Raw genomic sequence first — 18,632 nt, forward strand, 5'->3', positions numbered from 1 at the left:
GGGGCTCCAAATATTGTAATCAGCTCCATCCGTCCGTTCATCTGTCTGTCTGTCATCCTATCCCTTAAACTATTGTGCAGAAATTCACCAATCGTTATGATCACCACATGGCACAAAGATGCGAGAACCGTATAATTTTTGGCTCCACCGCTTTTGCGGGGTGTGAACGTCAGGCCAGGTATGGGAGCATGCGCTGGAGCAGCGCATCTCTGCGTCCACTTTCCGCCAGTACTCCAGGGGCCTCCGTCTGGCCATCCCCCAGGCAGAGGCATGACCCATTCCCATCTCCTTGAGATGCCGATCAACCTGCTTGCAACCACCAGGCATGGGGTCTGCCCATTGGCCTACTCCACTCACGAGGCTCCCTTGCGGAGAGAATCTGGTGAGCAGGATCAGCGTCAGAAAAACGAGCCACATGTCCATACAGCCGCAGCTGACCATCACGGACTATACAGGTAACAAATCTCATCTGAGTCTCTCTCAGCAATTGCTCGTTGGACACAAAGTCTGATCAGCAAGAGCAAAGGATTCTCTGAAGAGACCTGTCACCGAAGGAGTTAAGTCTTTATCTTAGATTCCTGGTCAGTGTCCAATTCTCACATCTGAAGAGCAAGACTGGAAGCACCAAGGACCTGAAGACTCAGACTTTCGTTGTCCTGCACAGGTACCGACAGGGCCACACCCCATGATCCAGTGAATCCATGACCTCCCAGGCCTGACCCAGACGTCTATTGACCTTTGGCTCACAGCCAGCAGAGACATGAATATAACTGTCAAGGAAAGTGAATCTCTCTGTCAAATACCAAAAAATGCAATTACGGGCACATTTTAAACATTTTTTTTTCAAATGTTTTGGATTTGACGTCCAGTTCATGCCTCAGGGGGTGTCACAGGGGTCACAGTCACAGGGGTCAAACCGGGAATTTTTTTTATACTTAAAATGTGATATTGGATCATTGCTGGTGGAACTTTTTGCCATCTTTCAACTTTGCTTTAGGTGGTAAGGGTGGGGCTTTACGATGGCACGCCATTGACTTCACTTAGTTTCTGTTTTGCTTCCATCGTGAAATTGTTTGTTTTCAGTTTTTAACTCGCTGGCTTCATGAAGTCGTTTTGCATAAGTGGCATTGTTTTGAACTTGAGGGAGGGAGTAAATAATTTTGGAGTGCGATATATGTTATTTTACTTATGAAATAGGCATTTGCGTAAATCAAGAAATAAACATGAGCAATTGCTTATGTGTGCGGGGACTTTCCATGGCTAAACATTGTGATTCCCAAAGGAAATGATACATGATTGTTGTTGTTGCTTTGTATTAAGTAGCAGTTTAGCTTCTGAAGATATTAATTAAGTTGTCTTGTCCTTTTTGCATCTTTGCTTACATTGCTGTGCTCAGTATGAGGGAAGCAATTGATGATAATGACAAGCTTAGTAGTCCATTTCTTTCATTCATGTATTTCATATACAGCCTGTGGCTGCTGGTTGAATCATTTCTGGAAGCGCAGCTGTGTCACTGATGCAGTTCCCCCTGTAGATTAAAGCAGAAGTTTGGAATGTGGCCATGGTGCCGATGACAGCTCGCCTATTCTTCAGGAAGGACACGGTGAAATCTGTCACATTCAACAACCAATGCAGGCAAACGACACTCCTAGTTTAATGTCCATCCGAGGGACGGCAAAACCATTGATGAATCACCCTGGTTGTGAAACACCAGGATGATAGTTTATAGCTTGGCCGTAATTCGAACCCGGGCAAGACAGCTTTGAGGCGAGTGTGGGCCATCCTGACAGACCATCCATTTACTTAAGGGAGCTGTATAAACATTTCTGCAAGGGAAACACATTGCAGTCCATTAAGCATCCCAAAATGCAAAGCCCATCCACATTCACTTTGTATTCAAACCTAACTTGAAAAAACAACAGCTTAAAAAATATAGATGTAATTTTTATTAATTGGTGTTCTCCATATTCTCATAGTAGAGGTTTATTAAAAAAATTTATGACAAAAGCTCAAATGGAAAAAATGGTATGCCCTTGAGAGACAGACAGACACATGCAGACTCAGACGCAGACACATGTGATGCAAAACCCTGTCTCCCACTGCGTGGGCGGATGAGCTAATATGATGCATTTCAATTTTTCATGGGAAGTCTTAATATGTATTTACTTTTCTTGATGTTAGAATTACAAGTTCGCACTACACACATTTTATTCGTGTGAAATGACATTGAAATAACCTTTATGACAAGTTGTAGTAATTTTTCAGTGGGAATGATCGTTATTGCAGCATATTGTACTGAGGGATTAGGATGGTGAATAATATGTTGTCGTCATGACTTGGCCATTCTGCTTTTTATTTTATTTTTTTTCAATCGTCTTTTTTTAGTTGTTGAAGGAGTTGGGGGTGGGGGGAGGGCGGAGGGGGTGGAATATGGGGCTAGGGAAGAGTACCGCACTTTTGGGTGTATAAACTGCAGTTTTTTTTATTGGCAAAAAAGGTAAAAGTTGGGGGTGCGGTTAATACACAGGTATAGAACAATATCAGTCTTAAAAACGATCAATGCTGAATTTCAATTATATTCGAAATGAACACATTTGTAGCAGTCGGAACTGCTGTTAAGCTCAATTCCGCCATTTAAATTCTGAAAATCAGATCAGGTGAAGAGTTTGTACAACGTTTTATGAACCGTGTGTAGAAATTAAATAAAGTCGCATCCGGAAACGTCCAGAGACATCCGGAGTCACCCAGAGTTTAGGTGCGTGGCGTGTATAGAGCCTCGCAGCTCTGAAAACGCCATTAAACACAAAAGAAGAAGAACACCCGGTCTCGCATCAAAAGAAGAATTATTCACAATAGCTGGAGTCTAATAACGGAGCACCCACCTCAAACAAGCTTGCGCGCAAACTTACCTGCATCCGACAACAGGCTGGGGGTGGTTACGTGACCCTCCAGAAGGGCCGCTTTGTACCACACGAGTGCTTCGGCTTGCATCACCAGATTATGTCAAGTATCATTCATTTTATCTATCAAAATGTCAAGGTGCCCATTCACCACAGCGTTCAGACTCTCCGTCTGCCAGTCTGCAGAAGAGTTTGGGAATCGGGAAGCTGGGAGGCGATTCCGCATTGACGAGTCCGTCATCTGGTGCCTGAGAACAAACGAGGCAACGATAGAGAAGATGCCAAGGAAGAAGAAGGTGCTGAGGGGAGAGTCAGTGATGTGGCCTCAGCTCGAGGAGCGTCTCGTCACTTAGGTCCAGGAAAACAGAGCAGAAGGTTTTGCCATCTCAACACTTGCTTTCAGGCTGAAGGTGAGGAACTTAGCTAAGGAGAATGACATTGGGGACTTCACGGCAAGCCCGTCGTGGGCCGACAGGTTCGTGGCACGCCATCAACTGTCAGTTCGACACCGCACACATATCTCCTAACATCTACCCGATGATATGGCTGATAAGATGATGCGCTTCCAGTCTTGCATCATCAAGCTTCACCAAGAACATGAATATCCCCTCAGCAGGATCAGGAATCCTGACCAGACCCCCCTTACCTTCGACATACCGAGAGGGACCACCATCATAGTGAAGGGGGAGCGCAATGTGACGATCAACACTACTGGTCACGAGAAGGACCGATTCACCGTCATGCTCGCCTGCACCACAAACAGTAGCAAACTTCCTCCATATGTCACGTTCAAGAGTATGACACTGCCCAAAAACAAGTTTCCAGCTGGCATCATTGTTCGTGTGCAGCAGAAGAGGTGGATAGATGAGGGACTGGTTCAGGATTAGGTGTGCATGGTCTGGAGTAGTAAGCCAGATGGCAGTCTCTCCCGACAATGGAGCATGCTTGTCCTGGATGTGTTCAGTTGTCACAAGACCGACAACACCAAAGGGCTGCTCCGTTGGACCAACACCGATCTCGTCGTCATCCCAGGTGGGATGACATCGCTCCTGCAGCCCTTTGATGTGCCCATCAACAAGCCGCTCAAGGTTGGGCGACGTCGCTGCTGGTCCGACTGGATAATGAGTAGGAAGAAGACCTACACCAAGAGCGGGTGGATGAGAAAGGTCGACCTTCCGATAATCTGCGCTGGATCGTCAAGGTATGGGAGGCGATACCGTCGGACATCAAAAAGCGAGCATTTCTGAAATGCTGCATCTCAAACAACATGGACGGCACAGAGGACGACATCATTTGGGATGAGGAGGCTGCAAATGACGGGGACTTGCTTTACCCTGATTTGGACAAAGAGTTACGCGCTGTCTTTGACGAGGAAAGCATTGATGAAGATGTCCTCGGGTTTCGCTGAAAAGCTTCATTAAACCCAAATGACCATTTTTCGGGCCACAAATCCACAAGAAATATGTATGGTACCAGTATGAATCCCTTTTCTTCCTTTTTATAGAAACAAAAAACCTCTTTATAATATTTCAAAAAACGAAAGAAAAAGAAAAACTTCACGGTATCTTCTCCTCTCTCTTCAACTTCTTGAAAATGAGAATAAGACTGTTTGAGGAAATTAAGCGGACATGGGAGAGTAAGCATGTTGATACCTCCGTCACTTTGCTCCATACAAAGTTAATGTACAAACAAACGTATTTAGATCTAGATTGCTAAATAAATGATCAATATATTCATTTCTTTTGAGGGTGAAAAATGGGTGTGGTTAATACACGGCCATGGTTTATACACCCGAAAATACGATACATTCATGGGTTTAAATAAAAAAGCATTTGTACAAAACGTGGAGACAGCAAGATCTACAGTGAAACGGAACACCAATCACAGGCTTTGAGATGAAATGTCACCTCGTCCCACACGCAGTGGGAAGTGTGCGTACGTGTGTGCGTGCGTCCACGGCATAACGTTTTTATCATTTGAGCTTTTGTCATCAAGTTTTCAACATAACCTTTATTTTGAGAATATGGAGAACACTCGTTAATAACACTTACATTTTTTTTTCAGCTGTTGTTTTCGTTAAGTTTAGTTGAATGCAAAGCGGATGTGGATGGTCTTTGCAGTTTGAGATTCTTTCTAGTTTTTATTGTTTTAAAAGCGTGGGGTTGTAGGGGTAATGGGGGGGTGGCAAGTTAATAAGTAAGCCCATATTTTAAAAAGTCAATGATTTCGTTTTATCTATTTTTTTTGATACATACTTGGTCTCTTTGCAATCTTTTAATATTATAAATGGAATATGCCCCCTTCGTTTTATCACTCTCATTATTTGTTCACCCCTTGATATTTTTTGATGGCAGACAAAAAAAATCAAGGAAATTGAAAGGGAAAGTTCTGGTGTATTGTGTAATGCCAGCCCATCTTTACAGTCTAGAGACTGGAGACACTGACGGAAAGAGAACAACAGAGGCTGCAGGTCTGCGAGATCGATGGTCAGGAGGATTGCAGGACTGAAGAGGGTGGATAGGATAATGGATGTACTGAGGGAGGAGATTGGTGTGCAGATGAGCTTTACGGGGAGATTGGTAAAAAGGCGGCTGAAATCGGCTGGACACTTGGTGCAGATGGAGGGAGAGAATGACAAAGGAAGTGGATAGGTTGAGGGAGTGGGGTAGGAGGAAAAGAATGTAGACCACGGTTGAGATGAGAAGATTGTGTGCCGAGGGATATCAATAAGATGGGAGTGGTTGGAGAGTGGAGAGAGTTTACAGAGGACAGAGGGAAGTGAAGGAGTATCGCGATCAAGGCAGGGCAAAAGCTTTGTGCAATTCGACCTCACCCTTTATAAAAGGGAGAGAGGAAGAATAAGATTCCTCTTTAACTTGTACATTTTAAAATCACTCATGTTTTGCTTTTCTCAAAGGTACATGTCTCGACTCCTGCATTGTCAACAGGTCCTCGTGTTGGGAAATAAGAAGGACTTGGCTGGAGCACTGGATGAGAGGGACCTCATTGCAAAGCTGTAAGTGACTGTATTAACTGCGGATTGACTTTCCAATTCACCGAATATTAAACGAATGAAGTGATCATGATGCCAAGAATGAAAGACACCCCCCCCCCACCACCACCATCACTCAACAATTGGGAAGCAAATTGTTTACTTCAATGCATGCAGTTAAACCAAAAGGACATTGTTTGGATCACGTTTATTTTTATTTTTTGCATACGTGCAAATTCATTATCAGAATTGGCATGCTACTTAGAAGTGGGGTGGGAGGGAAGGACCCATTTGTTTTGTGCAGAGATTCTTTTTGTTGTACACATTATCGAGGCTCGTATGAGAGCTAAGATTTGGAATCATGCATAGTTCTGAAAAACAGAAATCATCTAATCATGCCGGTTACAGGTTTTCCTAAGGTGATGTAAAACTTTTGCTGTAGGTGTACAGTGAATTCCACTGTATTCGACTACGTATCGTGTCGTATGTAACGAGCATTTTCATGCATGGATGATATCGTTGTGCAAATCTCGTGCATTAAAAGGCTGTTAGTTTTGGTTGAGTAACTGAATGACATGAATGCCTGACATTCTTAAATCTCCTTCCGATTTTCTACAGTATGCACCGTGGAATCAAAGAATAGCTTTGCTGACAATTCAAAGCAAAGATGCAACATGTGCAGCTTGTTTTACCTCTCTAGACCCATCAATTATTTTCCATCCCATATATCTAGAAATGCATCGTCAAAGGCTGGCATAGACAGAGTTGTGTAACTTGATAATCCTTTGCATTTCACTCTGGCTCGTCTTGATTTCGCAGAAGCTGTTCATGTTTTGTGCATTTGTCATTTTTCCCTTGATATCCCATTGCATATCTCGGACCAACACACTTGCTGTTATTCTTACATAGCCAATGAAACAATTTGACTCTGAGCAGATGAGATAATCATACCTTTCACTCCAAGTGCCAGAATCTCACCCATCATGATACAACAAGGGTTCAGGAAATTTTTAAATGACATAAAAAAATGAAAGTATTCTTGTCCATAAACATTTTCATCCATTTTCTTAACTTCCAGAATTTTTCGTTGGACAAATTGTGATCCAATTTTTAATAACCCTAACGATCCGAATTTTTGCATAATATATGGTAACTCTTGGATAAACTTCCATAAACGACCTCCCCCCCCCCATTGTTCCTCCTTTCTCCCATTGGAAGAACTGCTTTCACCAGGCTGTTCAATCCCACCCTTCCCTCCACCATCATGTCATGTCATCGTCCATCCCAAGCTGCGATCCTTTCTTGTAACTTCTATCTCCCCAACTTGACTCTCTTATTGCAACTGAATGCATTTCCTCCCCTCCTCTCTCACTCCTCTTTCCCTGTCTGTTAATCCCCCTTGCTTGTTGCATCCATTTGTTGCTCCATTTCCCCAATGTCAGATGTGGAGCCTTATTGCCTTCTGTCACCGACGCTTTCCCATGACCATAAATATTTTATTTAAAAAAAAAAATATAAGTGACAATGTTTCTTGTAAGGCTCTTGAAGATAATTTCTCCAGAATAATAATAATGACTACGATGATTTGGCACTTTTCATATTTACCATGGACATCAGTTCAAGGTCTTCATTCTACTGCTTGGTATCAGCTTTGCTTGGAATCTATGAATCCAGTTGTTTTCTTCCCATAATACTTCATCGTGAAGAGGTGAAAATATGCACATTGCTGGATATTCAAAGCCACATTTGCTTTTGTAGTTCTGAATAAAATGACTTTAGCGAAAGAGCACCTCACATTAAAGCTCTCGACACCATCTGCATCTCTCATAAAGAAGCAGAAACATAGAATCCTGTGCTCTCATCAGAGATAGGTTGAATTTTTTTTTACTTCCTCTGTTTTCGACTGCCAGTCTCATTAGTTTTGCTCCCTCTTCTCTTCATTCCATCCACATCTGCCCAGGCCTTCCAGGTCACACACATTCTTTAAGTAATCTTGTGAAACTCCCAGAATCTATTCATGCACAACATATGGCTGCTGATTTGCTTCATTGCTGGGAGCACAGTTGTACCACTGATTGTTCCCCCTGTCGGTTACAGCAGAAATTTTAATTTGTCCAGGGTGCTGGAGATAACTCACGTCTTCACTAAATACACCGTGGGATTTTTAACATCCACTAACGACCAGTGCTGGCAAGTGGGTCTGACAGCTTAACTTCCCTCCAATGGAATGCACACACAATGATGTATGGCCCTGCATGCAAATCACCAGGGTCAGTTTATAGCTGAGTCAAGGTTCCAATCCAGGCCAGACAGTTCAAATGTGAGTGCACACAGCTAGCTCTGAGCTATCCTGTCAACCCAGCTCTTCCATGAGCTTTGACCTCTGTAAAATAAATAAATAATATCTGCCCTATTTACTCATGTAATACATTAAATTAAAGGCATTTGAAGTTGAGAAATTTATTGATACTATTCCTTAGAAATCAGCATTTTAAGCTTCAGCCAAGAATGTTATTTTTTTAAACCTTAAATTATTTTTTGAAGTTAGAGGGATTTTATGTTCACTGGTGCTGCCTTTTGATGCAGCATTTTGGTTTCACATCTTAGCATTGCCTTGAAGGCATTGAATCGATCACAAAATGAAGACCACATCAAACATGGGAGGCAGACGATCCCTTCTCTGAAGGGCATTGACAATCCATTCAACTTATTTGTTTGTTTATATTGACTGATAGTTGAACAACTTGGTAATTCTATTTCCAGAAACTTCGTGTCCAAATCTTAATTTTTAGCTCACCCGGAAAGTAATTCAGGGGAGTTAATGCGATGGTACGTCGTCGTCCGTCCGTCCGTCCACAAATACTTTCAATTTAATCTCTAAAACTACACGTACGATATTGATGAAACTTTACCACAACGTTCATCACCATGTATGTATCAAAGCTTGGTCATGGCATTAAAAGAATTGGGGTCTGAAGTGGTCTATGGAGGGAGTTTACGAGTGGGGGGGGTTCCCCCCAAAGAGGTATTTGTTTTCTTCTCAGAAACTACACACACAATTCTGATGAAACTTCAGCACAACCTTCATCACCCATGATGTACCAAAGTTTGTTCATAGCATTAAAAAAAAATCCATAGGTATTTACTTTCTTCTCCGTTACATATTTTGTGGGTCATCCATGCCTAACAGTGGTTCCCTGGTTATCTTATCCAGCCGTTACCAGGTGAGCGCTGAGGGGTATTGCCCCTATGTTTTTGGGGATTTTAGTCCAGTGTCCTCACCACTAGTCCATCACCATAGAGAACACCTTTTTCAGGAATAGGAAACCATTACTCAGCAATATTGTAGATCTTAGAATTTTCATTTTGGGTGTTAAATTTATTTGAAGAACATCTTTTTTCTTTTTCTTTTTATGGTTAAGTGAGGATGTCTACCTTCTCACCTGAATCATCCTGCTTCGAGGTGGTATCAAATGTTCATACGTCCCTTGATGTCATGAGAAACACAGATGTAAAGTCAATCATCTCTCTTTATTGCCGGTTCTGGATTGCTCCACATGTAGGTCGAATCAACAACTGCTCCTTCCACTTCAATGAAAGCGGTTTTCCGAACCAGATCCGTCATATTTTTCTGTTATATTTTCCTCCCTGTGTTGCTGTTTGTGTTTTCGTCCAATTTTCCATGTTAAATCATACCTTGTGCCGTATTGTCAAATTTGTTTTTGTGTAGCTCAGACATACTCCTCGGATAGCCGGCGAGCAGAATCTGTCTCATTTTTAACCTCCGCCATCGAAGATGGACGGATGTTACTGTTTTCACCCCTGTCTTTGTTTGTTTGTTTGTTTGTTTGTGAACAGTATTACGGAAAAACTCCTGGACGGATTTCGACGAAACTTGGTGGGGGGATTAGGTGTGGTCCAAGGATCATGCCATTGGATTTTGGACTTGGTCCAAAGTCCAATATAGCCGCTATGGTGGCCATTTTGAAAAAATATTTGAATTTTTGTTTTTGCATTTCTACATGTTTTAAGTGATTTCCAACCCCAAAAAAACTACATTTGTTAGAGAAAAAAAATTTGCAACTTTTTTCCAAAAAATTTCGATTTTATTTGAAAGATATTTGAATTTTTTTTTGCATTTCTACATGTTTTAAGTGATTTCCACCCCCCCCCAAAAAAAAAATTTGTTGCAGAAAATAAAAAATTTTAAACTTTTTTTTTCAAAAAAATTTCGATTTTTTTTTCTTTTTTTTTTTGGCATTTCTACATGCGCGTCGATGTAGTTTAGTTTATTCAATCGTGGTTCAGTACAGTCCAATCCGTTTTGACCTACAATGAATAGGATATCAGGTTCACTTAAGTGACCCAGCAGTATTGGCGGCGGAGGTTTTGCACTCTACCGAGTGCTCCCCCTCTAGTTTAATGTTGTGTTTCTTGTTCCATTTCTTTTTCCCAAAGTTTTTGTCCTTTCTGCCTCTTCAACATTCTCCTCTTCTCCCTCCTCGCTTCAAAAAAACAAAAACTTTCTTTTTTCACTCCAAAACACAATCTCATTCTGCCTTGTACCTGTATTTCCTGCACATCATTCTTTAATCTTTATCTTCCTTTTTCTCAATATCTCCAAACTGAATCTTCACTGAAGAAAACACTTCTTCCTTTAAAAGCTTTTTAAAACATATTTAAATGCTTTGCCTTCCTTATTTCTCCATCATGAGTGCCTCATGTGTTATTCTTTATGACAATTTTTTGCCCTTATTATTAATCTTCTTCCTTTTCTTCTTCTTTCTCAACCCTGATGTTAGTACCCCCCCTCTTTCTTTCTACTGTTCCTATTGTTCTGTTGCGTCCTTATCCTGTCAGTGTTCTAGCTCTTCCACGAGCCTTGACTTTGTATACAATAAAAAAAGCTTTTTGTGAATTGTGGGCAATTTGATCAGGGTGTATGTGCACACACATGGATCAGGGTGTATGTGGACACACCATTTGATCAGGGCATAAATATGGGTTGGAATGGGAGTAAGTAGACAACACAATGCTCGGCAGCTATAGGTAAAGCTAGTAGGTTTGAGGTTGTTCTTGCAGTAAAATAAATTATAAATCAAAAGAGGTAGTGCTTTCTTTGTATAATAATTTAGTGAGGCCTCACTTATAATATTGTACACAGTTTTAGTCACCATAGCTAATTAAGCATGTAGCTGCCACAAAGGGGGTTCACCATAGAGAGACTAGATTTATTCCAGGGCAAGCTAAACTAAGCTTTGAAGAGTGGCTGAAGGAGACATGACTTATACATTAGAAAGAAGGTGATTTTGAGGGTATCTGATGGAGATGTTTAAGATAATGAAGGGTAGAGACAAAATATGTGCAGAAGAGTTTTCCAGCAGAATGGTCAGTGGTAGGACCAGGGGCCACAGTTTCAGAGCATAGTACACAAAGAAGAGGAGAGTTAGGACAGTAGTAAGGTAGGGGTATTTCACTCAAAGTGATTCATGCATGGAATGGTCTCCCTGGAAAGGTAATGGCAGCAGAAACAGTAGATTGATTTAAATTGAAATTGGATGGGTAGCTTGGATATGGATATGGATGGGTGATTGTACATGTGTGTAGTGATTGTGATGTTGGAAAGTCTCATCAAAACGTGGATGTGTTGTTGGCATTTGTTAGTTCTCCATTCTACAACCCCCTCCATCCCTTAAAAAAAAAAATTATATATATATATATATATATATATATATATATATATATATCTATATATAAAATAAAGGATATATATATATATATATTATATTGTATAAATATATAAAATATAGGATATATATTTAATATATAACTATAGAAAATAAAGGAAAGAATTAAACCCTGGTGATATCCTTGTTGCCCTTGAAGGGGTTCTCCTCATTTCTCCTTCCCCCCACTGCTCTCCCAAGTGAAATCAAGTTGATAAGCTTGTGGATTGAATGAATATGGTGTTGATCAAGCATAAGCATGATGGGCCCAATGGCTGCCTCCTGTATCAAAGTTCCTCGTGCACATGCTGAACCCAGCATACTGCTGGTTCAGAGACGAGGTCTTTGTTTCCTTCGTTCTGAATTGCTGAAGCAGGGTTTGGTGCTTAACTCGCTGTTGTGCCTCAGGAACCTTTCTGCAATTCAAGACAGGGAAATCTGCTGCTACTCCATCTCGTGTAAGGAGAAATACAACATCGGTGAGGAACTGCTTTGATCTATTCAATTCATTTTGTTTGGTCTGTCCTCTCTCCACTTATTCCCCTCCCATTTCTCTTGTTCTGGCATGTCTGACTGCTTCACATTACTCTGGTTTATATTATTCCATGTCTTCCTCTTTGCTTTTATTTCCTTCATGGCCTGTCCCCTCCTCCCCACCCCACTCGCTCAATAAGCCAATACTTTATTTGCAAAAAATACACAACCATGATATTCTTTGCTATTGTGCAACAAAATACTTTTTTTTCACTATGCCACAATTCTCAGATTGAATTCCATTATAGTGAGAGCAGCTACTCGATCTAAACCACAATTAGATGCTCTTTTTATTATTATAAGTACTTCGCTAATGCTGATGGTAATACCAATCTTTGCTGCAATGGCTAATCAATGGGGCAAGAACAAAAAAGGATTCCTGGGAGATCCTGCCCTCTGTGCGGGGATAACCAGTGTTGCAAGTTGGCGTTTGTAGTTTAGCCACATGTCAGTGTACCCATGTACAAACAGTCCTTTAAAAAAAAAAAATCTTTTTTTGCATCACAAACCTTCCTGGGAATTCCCTGAATCCACTGTCGTTGGATTCATTGAAATCTGTTAATCTGTTTTCAAGTTACAACATGACATACAGGCAGATAGAAATGGCTCCTTTTATAATATTGATATCAAGCTTGCGAATGTAGGCCTTGTCAGTTGTCAAAAGTGCAGATTGGCCAAGGAAAGATATTGCATGACAAAGGATGCCTAGTTAGTGGCTGGCTTTGCAGGTCATCTTGAAAATATGGTCTGCCTAAGAAAGATCATTGCTGATGGTGAGGCCCAAAAGTTTGAGTGAATTGCCCTCTTAAAGTGGTTTGTTTTGGAATGGAAATAGATGGAAGGGTATGCCAGATGGTCTTTCGGTGTGTGTGTGTGTGTGTCTGTGTGTGTGTGTGTGTGTGTGTGTGTGTGTGTGTGTGTGTGTGTGTGTGTGTGTGTGTGTGTGTGTGTGTGTGTGTGTGTGTGTGTGTGTGTGTGTGTGTGTGTGTGTGTGTGTGTGTGTGTGTGTGTGTGTGAGATCAGGATTGAAATTCTTATTCCGAGTATTGGACCAGCTACTGATTCTATTAAGGCTTGTAGAAATGGAAGAGGTTGCTGCCTGTCTGACTGGAGGATGAGGGATGATATAGGTAGGTTGGTTAGGTATGGGAGCATGTGCTGGAGCAGTGCGTCACTGCGTCCACTCTCTGCACAAAAGTGTGGGGGCCACTACACACCCCTGACGAACTCCAGTAACAACTGGAAATAAGTCAAGGATGGAACCACCACATCTCACAGCACTCTCAGTACCAGAGTATAGTTCAGACATCAGATTGATCAGTTTTGGTGGCACCCCACGAAGACCAAGAATCCTCCAGAGGGCATCCCGATTCACTGAATCAAACGCTTTGCAGAGATCAACATAGACTGCAAGTAGCCCCTGCCAAAACTCTCGTCTGTGTTTGGTGAGGACCCGAAGAGCAAGGATGCTATCAATCATTGACCTCTTTGATGTAAAGCCTGACTGTTCTGGGTGCTGGTGCTCAAGCAGATGGTGGCGAACCTGATGAAGAATTATCCGAGCAAAGACCTTGCCCGGCACAGAGCAGCATCACCCCTCGGTAGTTGTTGCAGTCCTGGCGATCACCCTTCCCTTTCCAGAGAGGGACGACAAGGCCCCTCTTCCAGTCAGGTGGGATGATGCCTGTGTTCCAAACAGAGCACAGAACTGCATGCAACGACATGAGTACAGCATTTCCACCAGCCTTGAGAAGTTCAGCATGGATGCCACAGATCCCAGGAGTTTTACCCCATTTCAACCGGTTCACCACAGCCTGTATTTCCACAAACGAAGGTGGATCACCGTTGAGGCGAGAGTCAGCAATAGGAATAGTGAGCTGGTGGTGGGTCAGCCTGGTCCAGCCGCTCAAAGTAACCAGTCCAGCGGACCTTCACTTCGGACTCCTCTGTGAAGAGCCTACCACCCTCTGCTCCAACTGCAGTACACCATGGGATGGACTTGGAGGAATGCAATGCACAAATTTCCCTGTAAGCAGGACGAGAATCACTTGACCACAGGTAATGCTCTACCCCGTCGGATTCTTCGTAAATAGGCCTCCTTGTCCACCCTCAGCGCACGTACAGTTTTACCTCAACTCCCTGAATAGCTCAGCTTTGCCATTAAGCCTGGCTCTGAGACTTGTCAATGGTATCCAGTGTCCCTTGAGAGACAAAATTCTTCTTTGCCTTTCGGTGAGTTCTAAGACATCCACCGACAACATCAGGGATGGTCGTCTTGAAGGCACTCCACAACTCTTCAGGATTCCCCAAAGCACCCAGACCCCCCAAATCCCCACTCAGCCTGTTCGCAAACTCCTCAGCTACCCTCCCTTGAGCTTACCAACAGCCAGCCTAGGCTGGGATAGAACCCTTCTCTCGGATTTAAGCTGTAACTTCAGAGTTGCTACAACAATTGCCTGTGGTCATTATTGAGGAACTGAGTATGCCGGTATACCCTGCAGTTCTCGATCATCCTCCAGGGACCATGGATTACGACATGATCAATCTCCTTTGCCATATCACCAGCATTGGAATACCAAGTCCAGCGATGAGCCTGTGTGTGCTAAAACCATGAACCAGCCACCCGAAGTCCACGACATCTTGCAAAGTCAAGGCGAATAATGCTATTCTGGTTCACAGTTCCAGACCCATGGGGACCAACACATGTCTCATAACCATCCCAATCAGTGCAAGTTGATGCATTGAAATCCCCCAAGATTAGAAGAGTATCTCGCTTGGGGCACTGATCGACCACAGACTTGAGCTCAGCATTGAATGCGTCCTTCACGGTGAGATCACTTGCCTGAGTCGGAGCATAAAAGAGACCAGGGAAATGACATCCAAGAAGTGCTGAATCCTTTGTCTCATAATACTCTTGTTGACCGGTTACATCAATTATCATGGGAGTCAGCTTATTGGACACAGCCACATCAGCTCCTTGGGCATGGTAACCACCAGAGCGACCAGACCAATAGTAGGTGTAACCACCCGCCATTATCTCGCCACTATCTGGTCTCCGAACCTCAGAGCGTGCTGCAACACCATTGTTCAAACGCTGGAGCTCAGATGATGACAAAGACAGGTGATCATCCTCTTTTAGGGACAGGACATTCCAGGCAGCCTCCCGAAGGTACCGCCTCAGGTTAACCCAAGGAGACCACTGTCTGGTGGACCACACCTCAGCACCACTTTGCCATACACCACCACAATCTGCCCCCGGAATTTACCCTGTGTTTTTCCTCCCATCAAAGAATGGGGGTACCGAAGGCTTTCCCCTAATCCCTTCGTCTGGGGAAGCTGCCTTGCGAAGGATGGCAGCACAGGAGGTACTCCCACATAGTGGATTTTTAGTTTTCTTTCCGTTCATGGGTTTTGCGGAATGAAGTGTTTTATGCCAGGGAATCAGGGATGACAACTGCCTCACCACAGAAATCCGTATGCAAATCCTGCCACCAACCTCCTAAAAAAAAAAATTAAAAAAAAACCCAACTGCAGGAGGACATCCGCAGACACAGTTGGGCACGAGATATGGATGGCCGTTAGCTCACAAGGAGCTCCTCTGCCCTTTGACAGGTTTCGTTTTTAATCCTGCTGGGTATCCATATCCATACACCCTCCTCACCAGAAAATCTGGTGGGGGAGACGGTTTAGTCACTGACAACCCGACCATGAAACAGGTTAGTACAGGTTTACATGGTACCTGTAGCAAGTTACAGATCTAATCTGGCCTGACCTGACCTGATGATGTGGCAGAGGGTGGAATCATCAGCAAAGAGATGGGCGGGTTTTTCTGAGGAATCGGAAAGATTATTGATGAAGATGAGCAACAAGACTGGGCCCACGACACTGCCTTGGGGGCACTCCAGCCTTCACAGGGAGAGACGAGAGAATCCCTGTTAAGAACTACACGCCAACTATGGGAGTGGAGGAAGTCAATAAGCCGTGAGAGGAGGTGGCCTTGCATGCCATAAGCCGAGAGTTTGGAGATTAAGGTGGGGTGCTAGACGATATCAAAAGCTCAAGATATGTCCAGAGAGATTCCCATGATCTCTTGTCTGAAATTGAAGGCTTCCATCAATTGTTGGGAAAGTTGAAGCAGAATATCCAGGGTAGAATAACCGGGTCTGAAACTGAACTGATGATCTGAGATCTTGCCATTGGAGAAAAGGAAGGATTTGATGTCAACTGCAATGATAGGTTCCAAAACCTAGCTTATAATTAGAAGCAAGCTCATTGGCCTGTAGTTTTGCAGAAGTTAAAATGATCCGTTTTTGCACCATGGTTGTGTCTTGCAGTGATGTTGGCAAACTTGCAGGTAGATGGAAACTGACCCTGAGAGAATGAAAGGGTGAACAGAGTAGAAAGAAGATGAGCAACAGAGTATGTTTTTTTTGTCGGACAAATGCTCTGATGCCTTCTGGTCCTTTCACAGAATGGGAATTGGGGTTTGACAGAAATCTCTTCACCTTCTCAGGTGAAAAAGACAGTATCCAGATGCAGTTAGGTATGAGAGGGTAGGTTATGTTTCAGGAGTGAAGGGTTTGGTACATGATGTTTGGAAGCAAACACAGAATTGAGGCAATCAGCTTTCTCATGAACATTCAGCCATAGTGCCATTTGAAGTGAGGGAAGGGATGGAGGGGGAGTATACATTGGAGAAACCAGGTCGTTAAAGAAAGTGGCACCAGGTCGTTCAAGAAGGAGACAGGTTGAGGTCGGCCAGATGTTGTTTTCTGGCTGTCCAAGGATTGGACACACACTTGTTCTGGGCCTTGTGGAATGATCTGAGGTTGCCTTCATTCGGATTTGCCTTCCAAGAAGAGAAGCAAGTTGTTTGATGACAACTGCCTCATCACAGAATTTTGTGTGTGAGAACTGCAGAAAGGATGAGATGGTATAAATATGTACATAAATGAAAGCAAGCTTTTGTGGAAAGATTACCAGGCAAAATTAATATCAAAATAGGTGGACATGAAGGAGTAGTCTTGACATGAGAAGACAGCTTGCAGTCCTTGCTAGTCAGCTTGAGTAAACAAGCCATACTGTGGTGTGGAGGCAGCTCGCTGACAATAGCCAGAGAAAGGTTGACATGTTTACCAATGGTAGCTTTGTTTGAGAGATCTGTCAAATTCGAGCAAATATCTTGGATGTTGGAGGTCCATCAAGTTCGGATGGGGGAGGAGGGGCTTCTGGAAGGGAGTGGTAAAAGGGAAGGAAGGGGGGTGGGTGGCCACGGAGGCGTGGAGGGGGGGGGGCGGAATCGTGGATGGGGGACACAGAATCGTGGAGGGGGGACGCAGAATCGTGGAGGGGGACACAGAATCGTGGAGGGGGGAACGCAGAATCGTGGAGGGGGGCCGCAGAATTGTGGAGGGGCCGGGGCTCCGGGGGAATCATTGAAGGGGCCGGGATGCAGCAGAATCAGGGAGAGGGCTGGGACACTGTGGAAGCAGGCGGAGGGCCAGGGAATCAGGGAGGGGGTTGGATGCTGGGGAAGCAGGCAGGGGCATGGTGTGGATGGACACCAAAATTGGGGATGCTGAGCAGAGGTGGGGGTGGGGAAGCCTGGAGCGGAACCTGGGTGTGAAGATGATGTGGGGGCAACGTGAGGGAGTTTGTTTCCGTCGTCCCACACATCTTACAAAAAGTGTTGGATTTAAGGATTCTCAGGTAAGAGAGATAAAGACAGACAGCAGGATTTGGATGGTGCTGATGATTCAGGGCATGAAGAAAGATGGCACTCTCTGAACATGTTGGTGGATGAGCACGAGTTTGTGAGTGATGCAGGGATGGAGAAAACAGGAAGGGGAGAATGGAATGCAGAATGGGAGAAATGTATTGGGAAGTAAGTATGTGGGAAGATTGAATATTTTAAAATTGCGATTTAAAAAGTCTTAAATTGATGGAGTGAGAGGGGAGGAGGAAGAAGAGGAGTTTAATTTCAAGACTGAATGAGTTGAGAATGAATCATGATGAATGACATTGAATGATTATAATTTGAGGTCGTTTTGAGAAGGCACAAAGGGGGAAAAAAAAAAGAATGGCTTTGTTGCAGGGTAGAAAAGGACTGGTTTAACGACGGCAAAATTTTGTAAGACTTGCGTAAGGAGGCAGGACCTGTCAAACATTCAGCCACCAGAAAGTGAGATTGACGAACAAAACGTCAGGTAAAATGTTTTTTTTTGGCGTCTTTTAATTTTTTTATTAAACAGAAGTATAAGGAGGGAATTGAAGTGAGGGTGGCGAATAATGGGACAGATGGGATGTCGACATGACAGGTGGGTCTGGGAAACGGTTGTAAAAACAAACAAACGGGTATGACCAAAACTATCCGAGCCTGAGACGCAGGATCGAAAATAAATACTGTGGTGTGAGTGTGAAAAGAAAAAACGCAGGAGTTGCAACACAATACGAAGAAGAATTGATGCAAAAAGAGAACAA

The 18,632-nt window shown here is 43.3% G+C and overlaps 1 protein-coding gene across 1 annotated transcript in view; it reads left to right on the forward strand.

Moving 5' to 3' along the window:
- LOC147018500 (ADP-ribosylation factor-like protein 8A) overlaps positions 1-18,632 on the forward strand; it is a 71,257-nt gene that overhangs the window by 45,515 nt on the left and 7,110 nt on the right. The window contains exons 5-6 of the mRNA XM_085898190.1: positions 5,849-5,916; positions 12,027-12,097. Of these exons, the coding sequence (XP_085754316.1) occupies positions 5,849-5,916; positions 12,027-12,097 (139 nt within the window). The remainder of the gene's footprint in view (positions 1-5,848; positions 5,917-12,026; positions 12,098-18,632) is intronic.

This window comes from Eptatretus burgeri, chromosome 10 (assembly GCF_056783735.1).
Source record: "Eptatretus burgeri isolate ZD-2024b chromosome 10, Ebu_testis_v1, whole genome shotgun sequence".
NCBI lineage: Eukaryota > Metazoa > Chordata > Myxini > Myxiniformes > Myxinidae > Eptatretus > Eptatretus burgeri.